Raw genomic sequence first — 19,076 nt, 5'->3', positions numbered from 1 at the left:
CCGGTGGGACATTGTCAATAGATTGTAGTTTGTCAAAAGAAAAAGTAAGAGCTTTTGAATTTGCATGTGGTTGCGCAGTGGTAAGTTCGTGCGTCCAGAGCCAAGGAAATCAGCGTCAGTTGACATGTCAAATACTTTTGCAGCATCTTCTTCTACTTCTAGTGATGAGATTAGAGGAAATGAAGCCGGAAATTCTCATGTGGTTTCAAACGCAGAGCCTACCTTGATGTCAGTGAGGCATGATGGCGTTGGCCATGCCCATACAGGGTTAAATGCAACTCACATGAATACCGTGGGGTGGCCGCCATATGGCTTGCCACCGGGGTATGTCCCCTCCATGGTGTCACAAGGATTGCCTGTGCCTCTCTACTCAACTTTTCAAAATCCTATTTATCAAAATCCATATGGCATGTCAAATGTACCTGTTTCTGGGGCGTCAGGTTCACACGTATCACAACAAAATTTTTCACATTCTATTAATACAGGAAATAACAGTGCATCTAATTCTACTACATCCACTGTCACTAGGGTAGAAAATTTCAGACCTGTATTTCCTGACATGTCAAGAGCAATGCCTGTCAATCAACCTAGTCAAACTGTGGGATCTTTAGCAAATATTAGACAACAGATGGATGAAAGCCACCATGATCTAGTAAACATGTTAACTCATCAAATGGTGACAGTTTTAAATCCTCTTTTAGAAAACACAAACACTAGAATTGAACAATTAAATAGGCAAGTCAATAGGATTGCTACTGTGGTAAATTTAGAAGAAAATGACAACTTGAGTTTAAGAGTTGATAATGTCAATCAGAACGGTGGAGCAATTCCTAATTATGATGTTCACATGCCTAGACATGGTCAAAATGTTGACGATATGTTAGAAAGATTTAGGCAAAACAACTTAGAGGGGCATTATAATCTAGCAAGAAAGGTTGAACAAGTTTTAAACCGTTTGGGATTTAATGTTGGTTGCTTAAATAGGCCATATTTTGTGTCTTCTTTTCCTGAATGTGTCCAACAAGCAGAGCTCCCAAGGGGTTGGAAAATTCCAAAATCCCTTACAAAATTTTCTGGAGAAGAAAATGAGTCTACAATAGAGCATATTGCTCGATATACTGTTGAAATTGGGGAAGCGGCTTCTAATGAATATCTCAAGATGAGATACTTTCCTTCTTCTTTAACAAAAAATGCATTTACATGGTTCTCCAACTTGAGACCAAATTCTATTCATTCTTGGGCACAGTTAGAAAGAAATTTTCATGATCAATTTTTTCGAGGTGAATTGAAAGTTAGTCATACGAATTTATTCTCTGTCAAACGTGCAGAAGGAGAATCCATTGATACTTATTTGGCGCGATTTAGAAACATGAGAAATAAGTGTTTTACTCCGATTCCGGAAACTGAAGTTGTCAAAATGGCTACTAATGGGTTAGAATTTGGAGTTAGGGAGAAACTTGTCAATCAACATACTTTAGATCTTTCCCAGTTAGCTGAAAGAGTAAGACAAATAGAACAAATTAAAAAAGAAAAAAAAAATTTCAAAAAAGGTTCTAAAAAAGTTGCATATGTGGATTGTTTTTCCAATAGTAGTGATTCAGATGAGAAAGAGGTTTATATTGCTGAATTGTGTGGAGGTCCTCCTTATGTATGCAAATCTTTGAAGCCTGTTAAAGAAAAAGAAAAGGTTTCTTCCTATTCCAAAACTGAAAATAAGACTTATTCTTTTGATATTTCTAAGGCAGATTAAATATTTGAAGTTTTATTAAAAGATAAGCAGCTTATTTTACCAGAAGGAAAAAAGATACCTTCAGCTGATGAAATAAAGAATAAAAAAATTGTAAGTTTCATCAGGTGTTCTCACATACCACTAATAATTGCGTCCGTTTCAGGGATTTAATACAAAAAATAATTGAGGAGGGAATGTTGAAGTTTGAAGATAAAACTACTATGAAGGTGGACACTGAACATTTTACTGCTGACTCAAATTATGTTGAGCCATTCAAATTGTCAGTCAACATGGTAGAAGTTGATGCCACAATGGTTAATGATAAAGATGAAAATAAAGACCTGAGGATCTTTGAGCAAGATAAGAAGCCAGTTTATCCTCATTCTGGTGAGGATCTGTTAGATTTTTTGTTGAGAATTAAAGAATCTGACAGCACCATCGCCATGTGTCCAAAGTGCAATGTTGTTTTTGACAAGGAAGCTGCAAAAGAGTTTGAAAAGTACAAAGTTGAAGAGAAAGAAAAGACTGAGTTGAGAAAGAAGATTGCTGAAAAAGAAAATGAAACTAACGAGCTAAAGCGGAAGATAGCCGAGGGAAAACAAAAGTTGGGCAATCAAACTCCTTTGAACAAGTGTGTCAACAACACTGGGTACAACCCGTCAACCAGAAGATGAAGACTGTGGTCATGATTGGTGGAAAACCTGATGGATTTTCTCAAAAGACAAGAGTACCTCCCACCAAAATTTCAAACAATAAATGGGTCCAGAATGTGAGAAATGTGCAGAATCAACCTACTGCTTTTGCAAGAGGAAAAAACAAATGGGTGAAGCCTAGACCTTTTAAGCCCAGGTACTATGAGTCTCAGTTATGGAACATGAATCATGCACAAGACGGAGGTAGTATATATATTCCAAAAAATGTGCCCGTTCCCTCAAAGCCAAATTATGCTTGTTATAATCCTAACATGCAGCAGGTTCCTAATTATTCTCCTTGGCCAAATTGTCAAAATATTCTAAAATATTCTCCTTTTACAACTTTTGAGCAGAAAGAGAATATACTTGAGTATGTTCCTTTGGATTCATACAAGGGACACGGAGTAGATTTTCCTCATTTGCCAACCATGGCCAAGTCTGCAAAAATAGGCAATTCTTCTAATCACCCTAAATGCAATAAAAATGTCAAGAAGAATCTTGCTGGGAAGAGGGTAATGGTTGAAAACAAGGGAGAAAAGGATGAAGATTTAATTACTGATAATTTTGACACTAGTTTTGATGACATCTTAGAAGCAATATTTGGTGTTAAGCAACCTATAGCTGTGGTGTCAATACTGCCTGAGGAGTATAGTCAAGTCCAGGAAGTAGAGTCATTAGAAGATGATTGTTATGATGTCTTCCCTGGAAGCGAATGCTTATTGCTAGATGACAATATGTGTGGTGGAGGATTGTTTGAGAAACCTACTAAAAATGACAAGGAACATTTGCGTCCATTGCATATCAAGGCTCGTGTAGATGGAAGGATAGTTAATAGGATTTTAGTTGACGGGGGAGCAGCTGTCAATCTCATGCCTGAAAGAATGATGGGAAGGCTTGGAAAGACTAAAAAAGATCTGATTAAAAGTAGCATTGGGGTAACTGATTTCAATGGAAGGACTTCTTCTGTTAGAGGTGTGGTTCTGCTGTCAATTGAGGTTGATTCTGTCAATGGGCCAACTCTATTTGTTGTTGTTCCTTCTAAGGCTGGTTTTAACTTGCTTTTGGGCCGTGATTGGATTTATAGAATGGGTGCTATCCCATCCACTCTACATCAAAAGTTGATTTTTTGGAACGAAGATGGAGGAGTGGAAGAAGTTCCTGCTAATAATAGTACATGTTACTATGATGAGATGCATGTGGAGTTCAGGATGTATAATCTTGGAGTCAAGCCATTGACAGTTGACACCAAGGCATTTAATCCTGAAAGTATTGAGATGTGTAAAATAGATATGAATGGTTTTATTTAAAAAAAAAAAGCATCAAGTTTAAGATCTTGGACAAAAATAATCTCATTGACATTTGGGTATGTACTTCATAAATACAAAAGCCTAATTGACTTAGAAATTCTGTTGAGCCTCTTAGCACTTGGAGTCAAAACTATTAGAATGTTAGTGTGGAGATTTTATAGGATTAGAAATTTTATCAAATTTAATTGACACCTGGAGTTTAATATATGAAAGAAATGACTTCACGAAGTTAAGATTTTGTTACTTCTGAAGTTAGGAAAATTATGTCAATTAAAACAATGAAAGTGTGTGTAAAAAAAAAAAAACTCTTAATTGAAATATTAAAGTTCAAAATAAGGGTCAATTAATACACATTTAATGTGTCGAAATTAGAACAGATATCATTTGACACACTTAAAAATTTCATACAAAAGAATAGACCCCATTGACAGTTCAACTATTAATGTAAAAATTTTATAGACTTAGAAATTCTGTTAAGTCTATTACTAGTAGGCATTTAATCTGTCAAGCGAATGTGTCTAAAATATCAATTGACTCTCAATATCAAAAATAAAAAAAAATGTCAACAAACAACTAAGTTTTCTCACTTTCAATCATTGCATATCTTCAAGTGAGAAATCTTGGGGGCATCTTGTTAGACAAAATATAATTTTTATAAGAAAATTATAAAAAGAAATAATTAGTTATTTGGTAATGTTCCTATATATAATATTTATATCTATTTTAAATTAAATTAGATCATTTGATAGTTGGTTATTTATTTAAATTTTGAAATTAACATCAAGCAATAAGTGCGGGAACGGTTACAAGAAATTCAAATTTTTTGCAAGTGGTGTACAAAGAGTAACTGCCCATTGAGATTAGGCTAGTCTATAAATAGAGCTTTAGGAACACGTTGTAATCAGTTCAGTTCTTCTTGGAAAACACTTAGAGACCCAAAACGCTCTCAGCCCCTTGGCATCACAGAGTAAAATTGGGAATCTTAAGTAATTCCTCTGAACTCAAACACTTGTACTTTGCTTTTTTCCAGTTTTTTATTAATAAAATTTCTTTACTTTTATGTCTTTTTCTCTTTTACGTTTATGTTTCTTCTTTCATCTTCTTTTTAATTTCCTGTTTGTTTTAATTTCTGCATTTTACTTTGCCTCCGGCACCTTGTATGTTTTCCTTTTTATCTTTAATTTTACTTTGGAACTACAATTGAGACTTTGAGACACCCATAAAAGGAGTCGTTTCCGCTCTTTGAATTAAGATTGTGAAACAAAACTCGAAAATTGTTGATTTATTTGTTGTTAACAATGGAACAAAAATTTGAGTAAAACAGGAAGAATATTATACTTTATATTTTTTGATTGATTGAATTGAATTGAATTGAATTGAATTGTATATGGTAAACTATGAGGGTAAAACTAAATATATATAGAGTATTGTCCTATGAAAGATAAAAGCAAATAAAGATAAGATAAGAACAACTAAAGATAAAATAAAGAAAAGATAAGATAAGATAATAAAGATAAATTGTAATTGAATTTATGTATTCTGTTAGGCTGAATTTGGACTTCTTTATTGTTGTTATGGGCTAAGGTGGAAGAGTAGTTTAATACGCCCCCGAAAGCTGGTGGATGGAAGATGTCAATAATCCACAGCTTGGATAAGTTTTGATGAAATTGTTGAGGAAGACACGGTGACACAGAGGGAGATGCGTGCGGCGGAGCTAGAGCTGCCGACGGCAAAAATATAAAAGGAGATGATGTGCTTGAGGGAGAGAGAGCAAGCAGCGATCTTAAAAAAAAAGCGCGTAGAGCGCGATAAGATTGATCTTTAGAAGGCGCGTATGGCGTAATAAAAGTGATCTTCAGAGGGTGCGTAGAATGCAATGAAAGAGAGCGCGTAGAGCGCGATAAAAAAAGGGCGCGTGGAGCGCAATAAAAGTACAGATAGAACTGCTAAAACATAGTGCAGATTAAACTGCTGAAACAGAATGCAGACATGACTGCTGAAACAGAATACAGACGAAACTGTCAGAAGTAAGCGCAGAGCCTGAAAAAAAGAGGCGCAGACAGAATTACTGGTAAAGAACTGGGGTAACCAAAACTGAGGTAGAATTTTCACTTAGATGCATGTAATAAGGATTGGTTGGATCTTGAACTAAATTGGAACATTGGTTATTCATTATGGGAGGAAGTTGAAAAAGGAGCATGGTGATTTCTTACCGAAAAGATGATAACATATATATCCTATTCGAGGAGGATATCATGACTCTAATACCATGATAAAATTGTGAAAGAATAAGAAAAGAAAAGAAAAGATGATGAAATTTTTATTGATTGTTGATTGAGTGAATTGAATTGTAAATTATGAAGGTAAAACTAAATATATATAGTGTGTTGCCTACGAAAGATAAAAGTAAATATAAGATAAGATAAGATAATAAAGAATAAAATTGTAATTGAATTTATGTATTGGGGGTTAAGGATTGTTGAATTGGTTAAAGGCAATTTTGGTAATGGTTGTTAATGAAATGGGATGATATGTTAATGACATGCAAGTTTTGATGGTAAGGAACATGAGATTGATGAAAATGAGGTTTGGAAGCCAATTGATAAAAAAGTGGATTTTGGTGAACTTTGGAGGTCCATAACTTGCTCTCCAAATTTTGGATGGAATTGTGGTTTGTTTCAAATGAAATATAATCTTACAAGCCTTTAAACGATACCAGTTTTGTGAAAAATAGAATTTTGTAGAGAAAGTTATGGACGACGGAAGTTTGGCATGTGAATATGTGTTACAAGGTACCAAAAACAGGGTTGCAGCAGCTTTTCTGGGCATTCTGGCCGTTTTAGAAAAACGCTCATCCACGCGTACGCATGGCATGACACTTTGACGACGCATGCGCGAGTAGCCATGCGTGCGCGTGAAAAGCTAATGCGCATGATCACGCGTACGCATGACTCACGCGTACGCGTGGCCCCTGTTTACTGCGCGCCATGAAACTTCTTTATTGTTGTCATGAGCTAAGGTGAAAGAGTAGTTTAATAAAGATATTGATAACAAGTTAGAATTCAATCAGTATTAAAATCTCGTAAAAATATAAATAAAGATTAAAGAACGTCTATTTACCAGCTAAGAATATTATTTAGTTCTAATAACAAAGTTAACTTATTATCAAACTAAATAAACATAAAATCATATAACTAAATATCATATTATATTATAGAGTGAATACCCTACCCGACTCCTAACAATTACTTCGAAAGGACAATGAGGCTCCCAAGAAAAAAAACACTAAATTCGGCCTCTGATATTTTTTTTGGATTGATTAGCCCTGTGCCAAAAAAAATAACATTGACTTTTTTTTGGCACAGGGGCCTCGTTATCCTTTCGAGGTAATTGTCAAGGGTCGAGTTAGATTTTTTTTTGTCAAGGGCCTCGTTGTTTTTTGAGGTAATTGTCAGGGGCTATTTTAAATTTTTATCTATATTTTATATATAATATCTAAAATATATTCTAGTAAATCTGTAAATGGGAATTGCATAGTATCTCTTCACACATTTAAACCTAGATTCTATGTTAGTACAAATATTTATCTTTTTTACCTTTTTTGGACATAATTTCTTTTTTAATTTGGTGATGGACATGATTTCTTTTTTTTTTTTTTTTGAGAAAATTTCACTCTCCTCTCTTGTGAGATGCTAAAATGACACTCTCCTTTCCTCTATTTTATAAATATACATTCTCCTCCTTTTTAATTTTTAAAAAACCTCATCTGTAATCCATTTTAATTTTTTTGTGTTAACTAATATTAATTTTATTCATTTTTTAAGAAAAATAAATTATTTTTTAAAAAAATACCCATTAACAAAAATTTTATTTTTATCATTAAATTTTGCTTACTAAAATACTCTTTAATAAATTATTCTTTTATTAATTAAATTATATTTTTACTAAAATATTTTTTTAAAAATTAATAATTAAATTATTTTTTTCCTTCAATAATTTTTTAATTATTAAATTGTGATTTTACTAAAATTTTTGTTAATAATTATTTTTATATTTATTATTAATTTTTTGATATCAATATATATTATTTTAAAATTAAATAAAAAAATCTTACCACTGTTAATATGTATAACAATTAATATATATTGATATTGAAAAATAATTTTACTAAAATTTTTTATTTAATGTTAAAATAATATATATAGATATCAAAAAATTAATAGTAAAATATAAAAAAATTGTTAATGAAAATTTTGGTAAAATTATAATTTAATAATTAAAAAATTATTGAAGGGTATTTTAGAAAAAAAATAATATAATTATTAAATTTTTTTAAAAATATAATTTAATCAATAAAAGAATAATTTATTAAAGGGTATTTTGGTAAGCAAAATTTAATGATAAAAAATAAAATTTTTGCTAATGGATATCTTTAAAAAAAAATTTCTTAAAAAATGGATAAAGTTAACATTAGTTAACACAAAAAGTTTAAAATGGATTAAAGAGGAGATTTTTTAAAAATTAGAAGGGAGGAGAATGTACATTTATAAAATAGAGGAGAAGGAGTGTCATTTTAACATCTCGCGAGGAGAGTTAAATTTTCTCTTTTTTTTTTTTTGGTAATGGGACATGATTTCTTTTATGTACTTTTGACTTTTCTTCATTGATGACCCTTTTTTTTTCTGGATGAACTAGTTGACATTATGGAAAATAGATTTTTGGTCAAACATTATGAGTCCTTTTGTTGGGCATTTTTGTTAGGAGAATACTTGCTTAGAAGCCAAAAACGAATACTACTTATTTTTTGGTCTTAGAAAGGCCCAACCAATCAGCCCATTTCATTCTTCAAGGGGAAAAACTAAAAAAAATTAACTTTCTACGACTAAAATCAAATTAGAAATCGAAAGCAAAACAATTCTGGATCTCTCTGGAACCTTACGTTAAGATTATGATTTTGATCTCTGCGTTCGAAAGTGTTGCAAAGTGATTGAGGATGGGTGAGAGTAGAATGGAGGAGATGACGCTGCCAGGGTTGTTCGAGAAAGCTCGCAAGATCCACGCCACCGTGACGGAGTCCGGTGGCGCCGACGATGAGACGGTGAGGAAGGGTTGCGAGGCACTCGAGAAGTGCGAGGAGATGGTTAGCAAGCTGGGATTGTTCTCCCCAAACGAGACCAAAGACGATATCTCCACAAACAATCTCAAGTATCTTCTCGTAAGTTCTAACCCTCATTTTCTCCTCTTATTCTTAATTAATTTTATTAATTCATTCATTAGTTAATTGTTCCTGTTTCATTTCATGGATGATGATGAATGCCACTCAAAGTATCAAAAATAGAGAGAGAGAGAGAGAGAGTCGTTGTTTTAGTTTTTGTACGTGATCTTTTTTAGTGTGTTATGTAATAATTCATATTTAGGGCAGTTTTTGTTTTTTTAAATTAATTTCCTGTGAATGATTCACATGACGTGATGCTTCCTCAGGTGCCATTTTATCTTGCTGAGCTGACTGAAAGAATAACGCAGGATGATAGGTTACAGGTTATAAAGGCTTCACAGGCAAAGCTTAAGGTAAGAGCCATTTGAGATTTGATTCGATTTTACTTATGCTCCATGTGTTTGGTGAACTATGGAGTTTGATAACCTTGTCCAAAAGTACAGAAAATATAAATTAATAGCCAATTTCACTTTATTTTGCATAACTCTTGCTAAACCTTTGGTAATGTTTAATTTAATTGAAGCTTTCTGTTTCATTCTGTAGGAATTCATTTCCTTTTGTGAGGCAATGGAGCTGGTTCCAAAAGAGGAGCTAGAATTTTATTCGCAAGGGGTGCCAAAATCTGTTGCTGATCAGAGGGCCAGGAAGGTGTGGTTTTCTTTCGATATTTTCTTTTAAGGGGAAGTGGACATTGGACATGCAAATTTGAGTTAAGAGCATCATATGGGTTTGCAACTAATTTTGTAAATAATTTGTTTCCTTTTGTGAAGATTGCTAGATTTAAGCGCCAGAGAGCTGCAGAGTCAAAGTTGCTGGAAATAAAAGAGCGAAAAGAACGGCGGGGGCGTTCTACTAGAGCAGCTGCACTTTCGACCCCTGTTGAGGCAGGAGAGGAAGAAGTATTGGATGATGATGGGGAAGAAGAAAGGGAGGTATGTTTCTGATCTAGTACTTATATTTTGGAAATACTATGGGGCATGCTTGTGTGAACACTGATTTTTACCTGATTGATTTAAGTTGGTTTAGATAGGCTTTAAATTCAATCTGCTTCTGCTAAGCATTAGTGTTTAGTACTCACTGGAAATACATAAAATGGATTTTGGCCATTTTAAATGCAGAAAGCATCTCATATCCATTTAAAATGGCACTATTACATGTATAGACTATAGTATCACTATATATAGAGCGGAGTCCTGATAGCTTTGAATTATGGAGAATATTTGCTTATTATTGATTTTTTTTTTCTTTGGCAGGCTTGGAATACTACCATATCATTGGCGATTTGCAAGGTTTGCTTCTTATTTATACAGTTTTAATTGCTCAAGCTTTTCTACCTTATTGTGCTAATGTTTATCTTTACACTTCAGGCAATGGATCTGCTGGAAATGTTGAAGAAAGAGGAAGATATGCTGGTTGCTGTAAAGGATAAACAATCCAAGGTAGTAAACTGGCTGGCATGTGTGCAATTGATGAAAAGCTTTAGCTTGTTAGCTGCTATCACTATTTTATAATATAATATTATGCTAGAAAACTTTATTCCTTTATGAAATGTTGTTGGCTTCAAAAATGAAACTTGACAAACTGTTCTATGGTAGTAGAAATCAATACTTAACCATGTTTAGACATGATAGCACATTCACAAGCTAATTTGAAACTTAGGGTTGTATAATGTACATAATTAAGTCTACTGGCATGCTGTATTTCAAAATTGTGATCTTGTTTGCCTTTCTATTTTTGTTTCTCCATTTTTAGGATGGAGATACGGAGTTCTCTAGGGAAGCTCTCGATGAACGTGCCAAGAAAGCAGAAGCTTGGCATCGGGATGCTGCAGTTCGTGTACAGTACACTAAACCGGCACAGCCAATCACATGTGCCACTTTTGCTCAGGATGTTCTGGAAGGAAGAGCTAAGGCTTCACAGGCACATGAACACAAACATCAACCGCTAATATTTGGACCAGCCAGTCTTTTGAACGGAAGCGTAACAACCGAGAGGGAAAGAATGGCTGCTCAGGTCTTCCAACCTAGTCATAGGTACATACATTTTTCACCCCTTTTTAGCATAAATTGTACATTTGACCTGACTAAGCTAATGACTGAAGAGATTGTGAATAAGGAAATATAAATAAAATAAAATAAACAGATTATGGCTGAATGAAAGGAAATAGAGTTGCATTTCCTTGCAGTTTTGTTTTTTGCCTGGAAAGGATACAGGATTAGTAGGACTAGGATACCATCCTTCACCGAGAAGTGGCTTATTGGGTTTTTGCTCATAAACGAATTTATTAGAACGCGATTTAGACTAAACCTTTTTTTTTTCATATTTATTTTGAGATGCTAAGTTGAATATATTTTGTGAAAGGATGCCAACCATGAGCATTGAGGAAGCAGGTCTTAAGGAAATGGAAATAATGAATAAATGGCAAGAGCGAAATGCCAGACTCATGGAAGAAGCCAACTCATCTTGGTACAAAGATAACAGGCCAACAAGGCCAGGAGAAGACGAAGATGAAGATGACGATGCTGCCCAGGAGAAAGCGCGGGCATGGGATGATTGGAAGGATGATAATCCCAGGGGTGCCGGAAACAAGAAACTCACTCCATGCGGCTAAATGAGGAATTGTAGGACAATCACAATCTTTTATTGTAATGAAAATATGAAATCCCATAAATTTTATTCTCTGTTCCCTTAATACCCCCTCACCCCTCTCTTTTTTTGGTGTCGGAATGGATGTGAGTAGTAGATTTATTCGTACCCTGTATTATGTATTAAGATTCTATGTATACCAGGTTCTCTGGACATATATTTTGTGTAGTTTTCACTGTTCAGATTCAATAGACGACGACATAGTGAATGTTATGTGATTATTTTTGGATACAATTTTGTACTTGTATACCATTAACACTGATACAAAGGCAGTTGGATCCCGTGATAGTCAATATACATGGATCCAAAATTCAAGATTCGTGATGGCAACAAATAGGTATGACTTTCTTCGTTTCAGGTCATAAAATTCCAACACTTGGTTGTCAGATTCTCAAAATCAGGTGGATAATAAATATCTATGGCTATTGAACAGTTGGAAACCACTATGCACTCGATATTATCCTTTGAATTTTGATATTGAAATATTAAGGTTTAAAAGGTTACTGCTCAAAGGAAAAGCAACAAAGGGATTTTTCTTATGATCATATATTAAAAAATTAATTGGTGTGCTTAAGGACAACATAAAAAGAACAAATTATATATGGGAAATTGCACCGAATGCTATTAGAATAAAGAATATGAATCCTGCTTTTGAGTTCGCATTCCAATTTCCAAGTATAGATCTTCGATTTTGGAAATTACGAAAATCTTTACGTACATTACACTATAGACACGTCACACATCTATATTGGTATTTGGTAATATAAATTTTTACATACTGCTGCTATGGTATTACGATAGTCCTTCGTATATTTATATATTCATATTCTTTGGAAGTTTTTCTCCCTTTTTTGGGGGTTGCGTGTGTATTTGTTTCGTTTGTTAATGATTAGAAACCAAAAAATATTAAAATCATACAATTCTCCTAAACTAAATTTGGTGGCATTTGAGTTTTATTTTTTTATTGTGGTTTTAAACCACCAAAAAAAAAAAAAAAAGAAAGAAGAAAGAAGGTAAATCATAGTTTAGAATCACTATCGTCAGATTCAATTAGAGAAATTGCATAATTTTAGGATTTTTATAAATTTTATTTAAATAAATCCAAAACTCGTTATGAACTTAGAATACATTAAAAATACTCGGTTTGGTTTAGTATAAGTTGTATGGCCAATTCTATGATGAAGAGGCCTTTGTGTGTATAGAATGAAGATGAGTGTATATTTTACCTTAAAAAAAAAATAAAATAAAATGATATATTCTACTTGACAGCTATCTAATTATCTATCTAACAGAAGCATAATTTTCCTCTCAATTTTTTCTTTCCACCATAGCATACACCAAGTTGTATTAGGCAAAAAGAAAAAATAATATTTTATTTCAATATTTTTCCCCTTAATAATTTTATGTTATATAAGTTATCATTGAATAATGGAAATGAAAGAAAGCTCAACTACTAGCGTGGGACCATGGGAAAGAAGAGCAAGAGGTGGAAAAATCTGTTCCATGTCCCCTGAGGTTTGAAAATTCTTAAATATTCTTAAATTTTATTTTATTTGAAAATAAAATTTGATCCCTCATCGATATTGAATGGGTATATTCAAATAATAATGACAATAATGTCTCTTTAAGATTTTCAAATTTATCTTAATCAAGTGAGTTGCACTCATGAGAGTATCTCTTAATTTATTTTATGCTACAAGCCATAATTTAGTTTGATGCTGTATAGCTTTTCATGAACAGGTTCCACCAAATTAAATTGTAAGAGATTCTAGAATCATTGGTAGATGGGGCATGTATCATATTCAGTATTTTACACCTTAATGTATAAGACATTATATTGCTTGAAATTTGCAAACACATACAGAAATGTTTGTTCTTAACTGCAAGACATGCTTTGTCCTACAAGAATAGCTAACACGGTGGCATATTAGATACCACAAGAGTATTATTATTGTTTCAGATTTAAATTTGGTTTTTTCTTGTATTTATTTATACGGATACAATTATTTTTCTAGGGTAATCGTGAATATTAATCTAAGAGCAAGATAACGTGGTCCAGTAGGGAGTTATTTAATTGGGTTGTTTATATTTATTTTGTTATACTAAGCTGCCGAATCATGAAAGTGACCTATTTGTCTAAATGGGTATACCAAGTTGCAAAGCAACCGGTTATTGTCCCTAACTTATGTGCGTACAATACAAAATTAACAAAACAGAAAGATACACTTATGTAACTGATCTCATGCAATGTCTCACATCTATTCTCATTATATCTTGTGTTTAAACTTGAAGTCTATTATAAGTATATTTTTACAACCAACTTGACTTCAGTCGAGTAGTCAACTCACTCGCTTGTTTAAGTAATCGTGGGGAATTTGAGTTGTGATTTGTGTATGTAGTAATTCATTGGCCAATAGCAGACCCGATAGAAATTTGATCTGCAATGAATTAGTCCTTAGTCAGTTAGTCTATTAAGGTTGCGTTTGTTTTCAGGGACGGGACAAGAACACAGAGATATTGTGTCTAGGGACACTGAATTAGTGTATTTTGTGTCCATCTGACAAGATACAGAGACACTAATAAATAATACAACTTATTTTTTATTTTTTATTTCATTATTCTTGTTAATTTTTTGTAATTATATTTTTTTATTATTATATTTTTCTTCTCAATTATTTTAAATAAAAAAAATGAAAATAAATTAGATTTTCATAATTTATTTTAATTTATCATCAAACAGAATATAAAAATACAAAATTTTGTATTAATATCCTTTGTGTCTTATTCTCAATGTCTTGTGTTATCATCTTCTCAAAAATAAACACAGCCTTAAGGTTGAGAGATAGGGTGAGAAACAAAAAAAATTATAGTATATATTACAATTTTTTAACCCATTTTATTGAAATTTGAACCTTGGAAATTTTATGCCGACGCATACTTTTACCTCTTTTTTAAACTTTTATGTGACCTTAATAATTTATGTTAGGATCCAATTAAAACTTGGTTTTTCACGTTGAAACATGACTTGCATTTTATATATAAAAAATGAAGAGTAGTATATTCTAGTGATGATACAGGTAAGCAACTGAAATTATATGGTATTGTATAGCCAAATTGACTCAAAAGATATTTATTATTCTTCTTTTTGGTGATCAGCTTCTCTCTCTTGTCAGTAATGGTGACAAGCTCCCAGGAATCTAGTGCTTTTGCTTGCTAAATGGTTAATGCTTGAGCCACAAAGAAAATAAGAGTGTTGAGTAGTACAAAGGTTGGTGGTAGGAGAAGAAGAAAGGAAATGTAAAAAGAAGAATTAAAGAAGGATCATGTGTGGGGCTAATAGGGCCTGTACAATCACTTAGAACCAGGGAACCAAAACTTAATAGCCTTTTTTTCTTCTCTATTCTTGGTAGAGTGCACCCCACCTGTTCTACAGAATGTGCACGACTACACGTGTTTATAACAATCTTTTCTGCATTTTGTGGACATCTAATATGATTCCCTTCACATCAGTTACATGAGTTTTGCTGTTTGGTGTGACTTGTGGACTTAACTGATCCATTCAAGTACTTTTTCCAGGCCTAGTTGCAGTTTCAGAAGGGGAGAAAATATGTAAGTAAGATCATTCTTGAATCCTGTGTTAAGGAAACTATTGCTTTAGACATACACTAATGTCTCCCATCATTTTCATTAGGCATCTGCTGTTTTTAACTCAATTATTGTACTGTCAAATATGTCTATCATTATTGAATCAATTGGGATCTATCTATGGCCAGAAATCATGTGAGTTTTAATGTAATGTGGGACTCAGTTTCATTAATTATAGTTGTTTTCTTATTGGTTTTTTTCTTTTCACAGTTGCAGAGAGGCAAAGGAGAACCAAAACCCCATTATAGTAATGGCAGAGGATAAGGGATTCTCTGTCTTGGATAATAGATTTGGGTATGACAAGAAGAGTGACACTGATATTATGTATCCTATGTATTTTGGTGTTTCTTGTGCGTTTTTTGCACTCCAAGCACTCACAAAACCACATGTTGAGGTTGAAAAATGGAGTGAAATCCGTGACAGCATACTCCAAGGGAGTGCACAGCTGCTTGGGTTGATTGTGTGGAAGGTTCAGAAAGGGGTTCCGGATGGAGAAGAATATAGGAAGATTCTCTTCAAGCTCAGGAATGCTGAGAGGGAGATTGAGAATCTCAAGAAGATGAGGCATGAGGATGCAAAGGCCAATGAGAAAGTTGTGGGGATCTTTGCTGCACAGGAGCAGAGTTGGTTGCATGAAAGGCGGAAACTTCGGCAGCACATTGGGGCTCTGATGAATGAGCTGAGAGTGTTTGAAAAGAAAAAGGATGAGGCTGTCTCTGAAATGAGCCAGAAATTGAAGGAAATGGAGGATTTGCTGGAGTCCAGGGACAAAGTGATTCAAGAAGGGGAGCAGAAGAGGAAGGAGTTGGAGGAAAATCTTGCAAAGGCTGAAAGGGAAGCAGAAGAATTGAGAGAATCTGTTAAGCTTGAAGCTCAGGAACACTCCTCTGATCTCAGGAAGCACAAAACTGCCTTCATTGAGCTGGTGTCAAACCAACGGCAGCTAGAAGCGGAGCTTGGCCGCGCCATGAAGCAGTTGGAGGCTGCAAAGCAGGAGCTCGGTTCAGTCTTGGAGAAGAAGGAGGAGTCAGAATTGTTGGCCCAAAAATTGTCTATTGAGATTGCAAGGCTACATAAGGATTTGGAGCAGAAAGACAAGATTTTGTCAGCAATGTTGAGGAAATCAAAGCTTGATACAGCGGAGAAGCAAATGCTGTTAAAGGAGGTTAAATTGTCAAAGGCTAGGAGGAAGCATGCTGAGCAAGAATCTGAAAGGTGGAAAGCAGTTTCAGAAGGGAAACATGAGAGACATTCCTTGAAGAGCATGTTGGTGAACTTGAGTTCAAGGATGGATGTTTTCCCTGCTGCTAGAGTTGGGCAGCATAGTTCAACAGGATCATCACAGATTGCACAGGAATCAGATTCTTTTCCACACTTTGCTGATAAATATTTGCCACAAAGAACTGAAGGCTTGTGTAAGATTGAATTCTCCAAACATGTGTTTGTGTTTATTTTGTCTCTGTATGGTTAATGTACAAAGTTCTTTTTGTATTTACCCTTTTCTCCTATTTACTCTGTAGCCATTCCTGCTAATGCTAAGCGATTGGATGATTGGATGCGAGCCGAAGCAGAAAGATACGCGGCTCTGATTGAACAAAGGCACCATTTGGAGCTGGATGCTTTTACAGAACAAATGAGAATGAAAGATGAGAAGCTAGAGGCGTTTCGCTGGCAGTTGTTGAGAATGGAACTAGAAACAAAGCAGCTTCAGTCACATTTGGAGGGGCTGGTGAAGGATGTTACACAGCTGAGACATGACAAGATGAGATTGGAGACCTTAGTGTTGGAGAGAGAAGATGAACTTGCTTCACTGAAAGAGAAATTTTCCTCACAAATGAGGTCATTCAACTGTATTAGAAATAACAACTCAAATTTGCATCCACAGCCTTCAGAACCAGTGCAACAAGATGCTGTCTGCTCTAAAGTCAAGGTTGTGAAGAGAAAATCAGGTGAGAAAGAACAAGAAATTGTGGAAACTTTGATTGAAGTGGATTGTGAAAAGGAAGTGCACCCTGTGGCACATGATCAATTCAATAATGATGCTAATTCAGTAGTGCAGTCTCAAAACAATGAAATTGAAGTAGAAAAAGATATTTCTATGGAGGGTAGTAGTAGCATTATGCAGAACCAAAGTCCAAATCCTAATCAAATAGAAGTTGATGGTGCTGAAAAGATAGCATCTACCAGCCAGCCATCTAATAAGACAAAACAATCCCCATGGAAGATGGATCTCCATGCTCTTGGTGTTTCTTACAAGATCAAGAGGCTGAAGCAGCAACTTGTTCTTGTCGAAAGGTTGGCCGGAATGCAGGCTAGTGATGAAAAATCAGAAACCAGTGATGAGAGCAAAGGTGGTATGAAGGCATATCTGTCCTTGACTGCTTTGCTAAATAAACAAGTTGGAAGATACCAATCCCTCCAAGAAAAGACTGATGATCTTTGCAAAAGGATGGTAAGCACCATTTCTATGTTAGTTTTATTAGTTTTTGAGTTGTGACACATTAGTCCTATGAAAATATACTCAACATGTCCCAATGAAATTCAAACTATATTCTAGTGTCCAACTTAATATAGCAATGCCATGATGAAGCAATGATAACCATTTGAAATTGGCACCTTAATTTTCAGTATGAGAATGACATATATGCAAGGCGTGGAGACATGAATGGTGGTGCAAGATCAACACTAGAACAGTTTCTAGAGGAGACATTTCAGTTACAAAGGTACATAGTTGCAACAGGACAAAAGCTGATGGAAATCCAATCAAAGATTGATTCTGGGTATGGTGGGGTGGCAGAGGAGATGGAGAAGAGTGCTGGCATTGACATGAAGCGCTTTGCTGACAGCATCAAGAACCTGTTCCAAGAAGTCCAAAGGGGTCTAGAAGTTCGCACATCAAGAATCATTGGTGACCTTGAAGGAACACTTGCTTGTGATGGAATCACATCTTTCAGGAGATAGAATTGGAAAGTTTCACCACCAACACATTTTTTTAACTTAAACATGTTTTTATACATTATTTATCCAATAAGTTTTCTCAGAGCTATAGTAAAAGAAAATATTAGCATACTGTTTAGTGATTACTACAGTTAATAACATCATCAATGTGTATGTGTATATATGCAAATCACACAGTTCTAATGGAATTGAAATTTCAAGGAAGTCATGGACCCACCATTATAAATCAAGGTAAGGTGAGGTAACATGGCTATAGGCAAAAGCTTTTCCACATTGGGGAATGATTTTAATGCATCCATATTAACATGATACATGATATTTTAAAATAATTTAATGGTATGATTTTAATAGATATACACTATGAAGCACGGACACTTCGCTGAGTTATCGTATTCGCGTGTTGGACACATTTCAGATACGACACGTGTGTCTGCTGTGTCCAACCGTGTCTTAATAAAAAATAAAAAATTCTTCTCTAAACACGCTTAGACACACCTAAATATTATCATGTGTCAGCGTGTCCAGTCTTATTATTAACATATATTCTTGAAATAAATTTAGATATAGTATATATTATTATTTATTAAAACCAAAAATATTTTAAATATTTGATATAATTAAAACAAGACATTAAAAATAATTAAAAATTTAATTTATATTTTAATATCAATAAAATATCAAAATATCATTACGATTTATCTAAAAAATACTTTATATTTTATATGTATGCGTGTCTCTGTGTTTTATAAGATTTTAAAATTCGTATGTCGACGTATTCAATATCATATCGTGTCCCGTGTCCGTGCATCATACGATATACATCAAAATTTATATTATAGAATTATCTTATTGTATAATGCATTATTAAGTGTATATTGCTGTAT

At 34.0% G+C, this 19,076-nt stretch overlaps 2 protein-coding genes across 3 annotated transcripts; both read left to right on the top strand.

Annotated features, from left to right (window-relative positions):
• The first annotated feature begins 8,558 nt into the window (after positions 1 to 8,558).
• Positions 8,559 to 11,823, top strand: TAP46 (2A phosphatase associated protein of 46 kD). The gene is made up of 8 exons (XM_016307828.3): positions 8,559 to 8,943; positions 9,210 to 9,296; positions 9,487 to 9,591; positions 9,714 to 9,875; positions 10,197 to 10,232; positions 10,311 to 10,382; positions 10,696 to 10,976; positions 11,305 to 11,823. Exons 1-8 carry the CDS (start codon positions 8,722 to 8,724, stop codon positions 11,552 to 11,554), a joined length of 1,215 nt encoding a protein of 404 aa, XP_016163314.1. The 5' UTR covers positions 8,559 to 8,721; the 3' UTR covers positions 11,555 to 11,823.
• Positions 11,824 to 14,416: 2,593 nt separating this feature from the next.
• On the top strand, positions 14,417 to 18,361 carry LOC107605889 (Ribonuclease P protein subunit P38-like protein). 2 transcript variants are annotated; one of them, XM_088493969.1, is made up of 4 exons: positions 14,417 to 15,198; positions 15,445 to 16,649; positions 16,755 to 17,686; positions 17,863 to 18,361. In XM_088493969.1, the coding sequence occupies exons 2-4, from the start codon at positions 15,485 to 15,487 to the stop codon at positions 18,193 to 18,195; spliced, it is 2,430 nt and encodes an 809-aa protein (XP_088350095.1). In that variant the 5' UTR covers positions 14,417 to 15,198; positions 15,445 to 15,484; the 3' UTR covers positions 18,196 to 18,361. The 2 variants fall into 2 exon arrangements, with proteins under 2 accessions (XP_088350095.1, XP_088350094.1); XM_088493968.1 differs by lacking the exon at positions 14,417 to 15,198 and adding an exon at positions 15,226 to 15,369.
• Positions 18,362 to 19,076: the final 715 nt, after the last annotated feature.

This window comes from Arachis ipaensis, chromosome B7 (genome assembly GCF_059453495.1).
Source record: "Arachis ipaensis isolate K30076 ecotype BB chromosome B7, ASM5945349v1, whole genome shotgun sequence".
NCBI classification, from domain to species: domain Eukaryota; kingdom Viridiplantae; phylum Streptophyta; class Magnoliopsida; order Fabales; family Fabaceae; genus Arachis; species Arachis ipaensis.
This window is presented reverse-complemented; position numbering and strand designations above follow the sequence as displayed.

Excerpts from the sequence above, each read along its gene's own strand:
- TAP46 (XM_016307828.3), top strand. The coding sequence starts at position 8,722 with ATGGGTGAGAGTAGAATGGAGGAGATGACGCTGCCAGGGTTGTTCGAG. Across the intron at positions 8,944-9,209 it reads ACAATCTCAAGTATCTTCTC|GTGCCATTTTATCTTGCTGA; the intron begins GTAAGTTCTAAC and ends ATGCTTCCTCAG. Across the intron at positions 9,592-9,713 it reads CTGATCAGAGGGCCAGGAAG|ATTGCTAGATTTAAGCGCCA; the intron begins GTGTGGTTTTCT and ends CCTTTTGTGAAG.
- LOC107605889 (XM_088493968.1), top strand. The coding sequence starts at position 15,320 with ATGTCTATCATTATTGAATCAATTGGGATCTATCTATGGCCAGAAATC. Across the intron at positions 16,650-16,754 it reads ACAAAGAACTGAAGGCTTGT|CCATTCCTGCTAATGCTAAG; the intron begins GTAAGATTGAAT and ends TTTACTCTGTAG. Across the intron at positions 17,687-17,862 it reads ATGATCTTTGCAAAAGGATG|TATGAGAATGACATATATGC; the intron begins GTAAGCACCATT and ends CTTAATTTTCAG.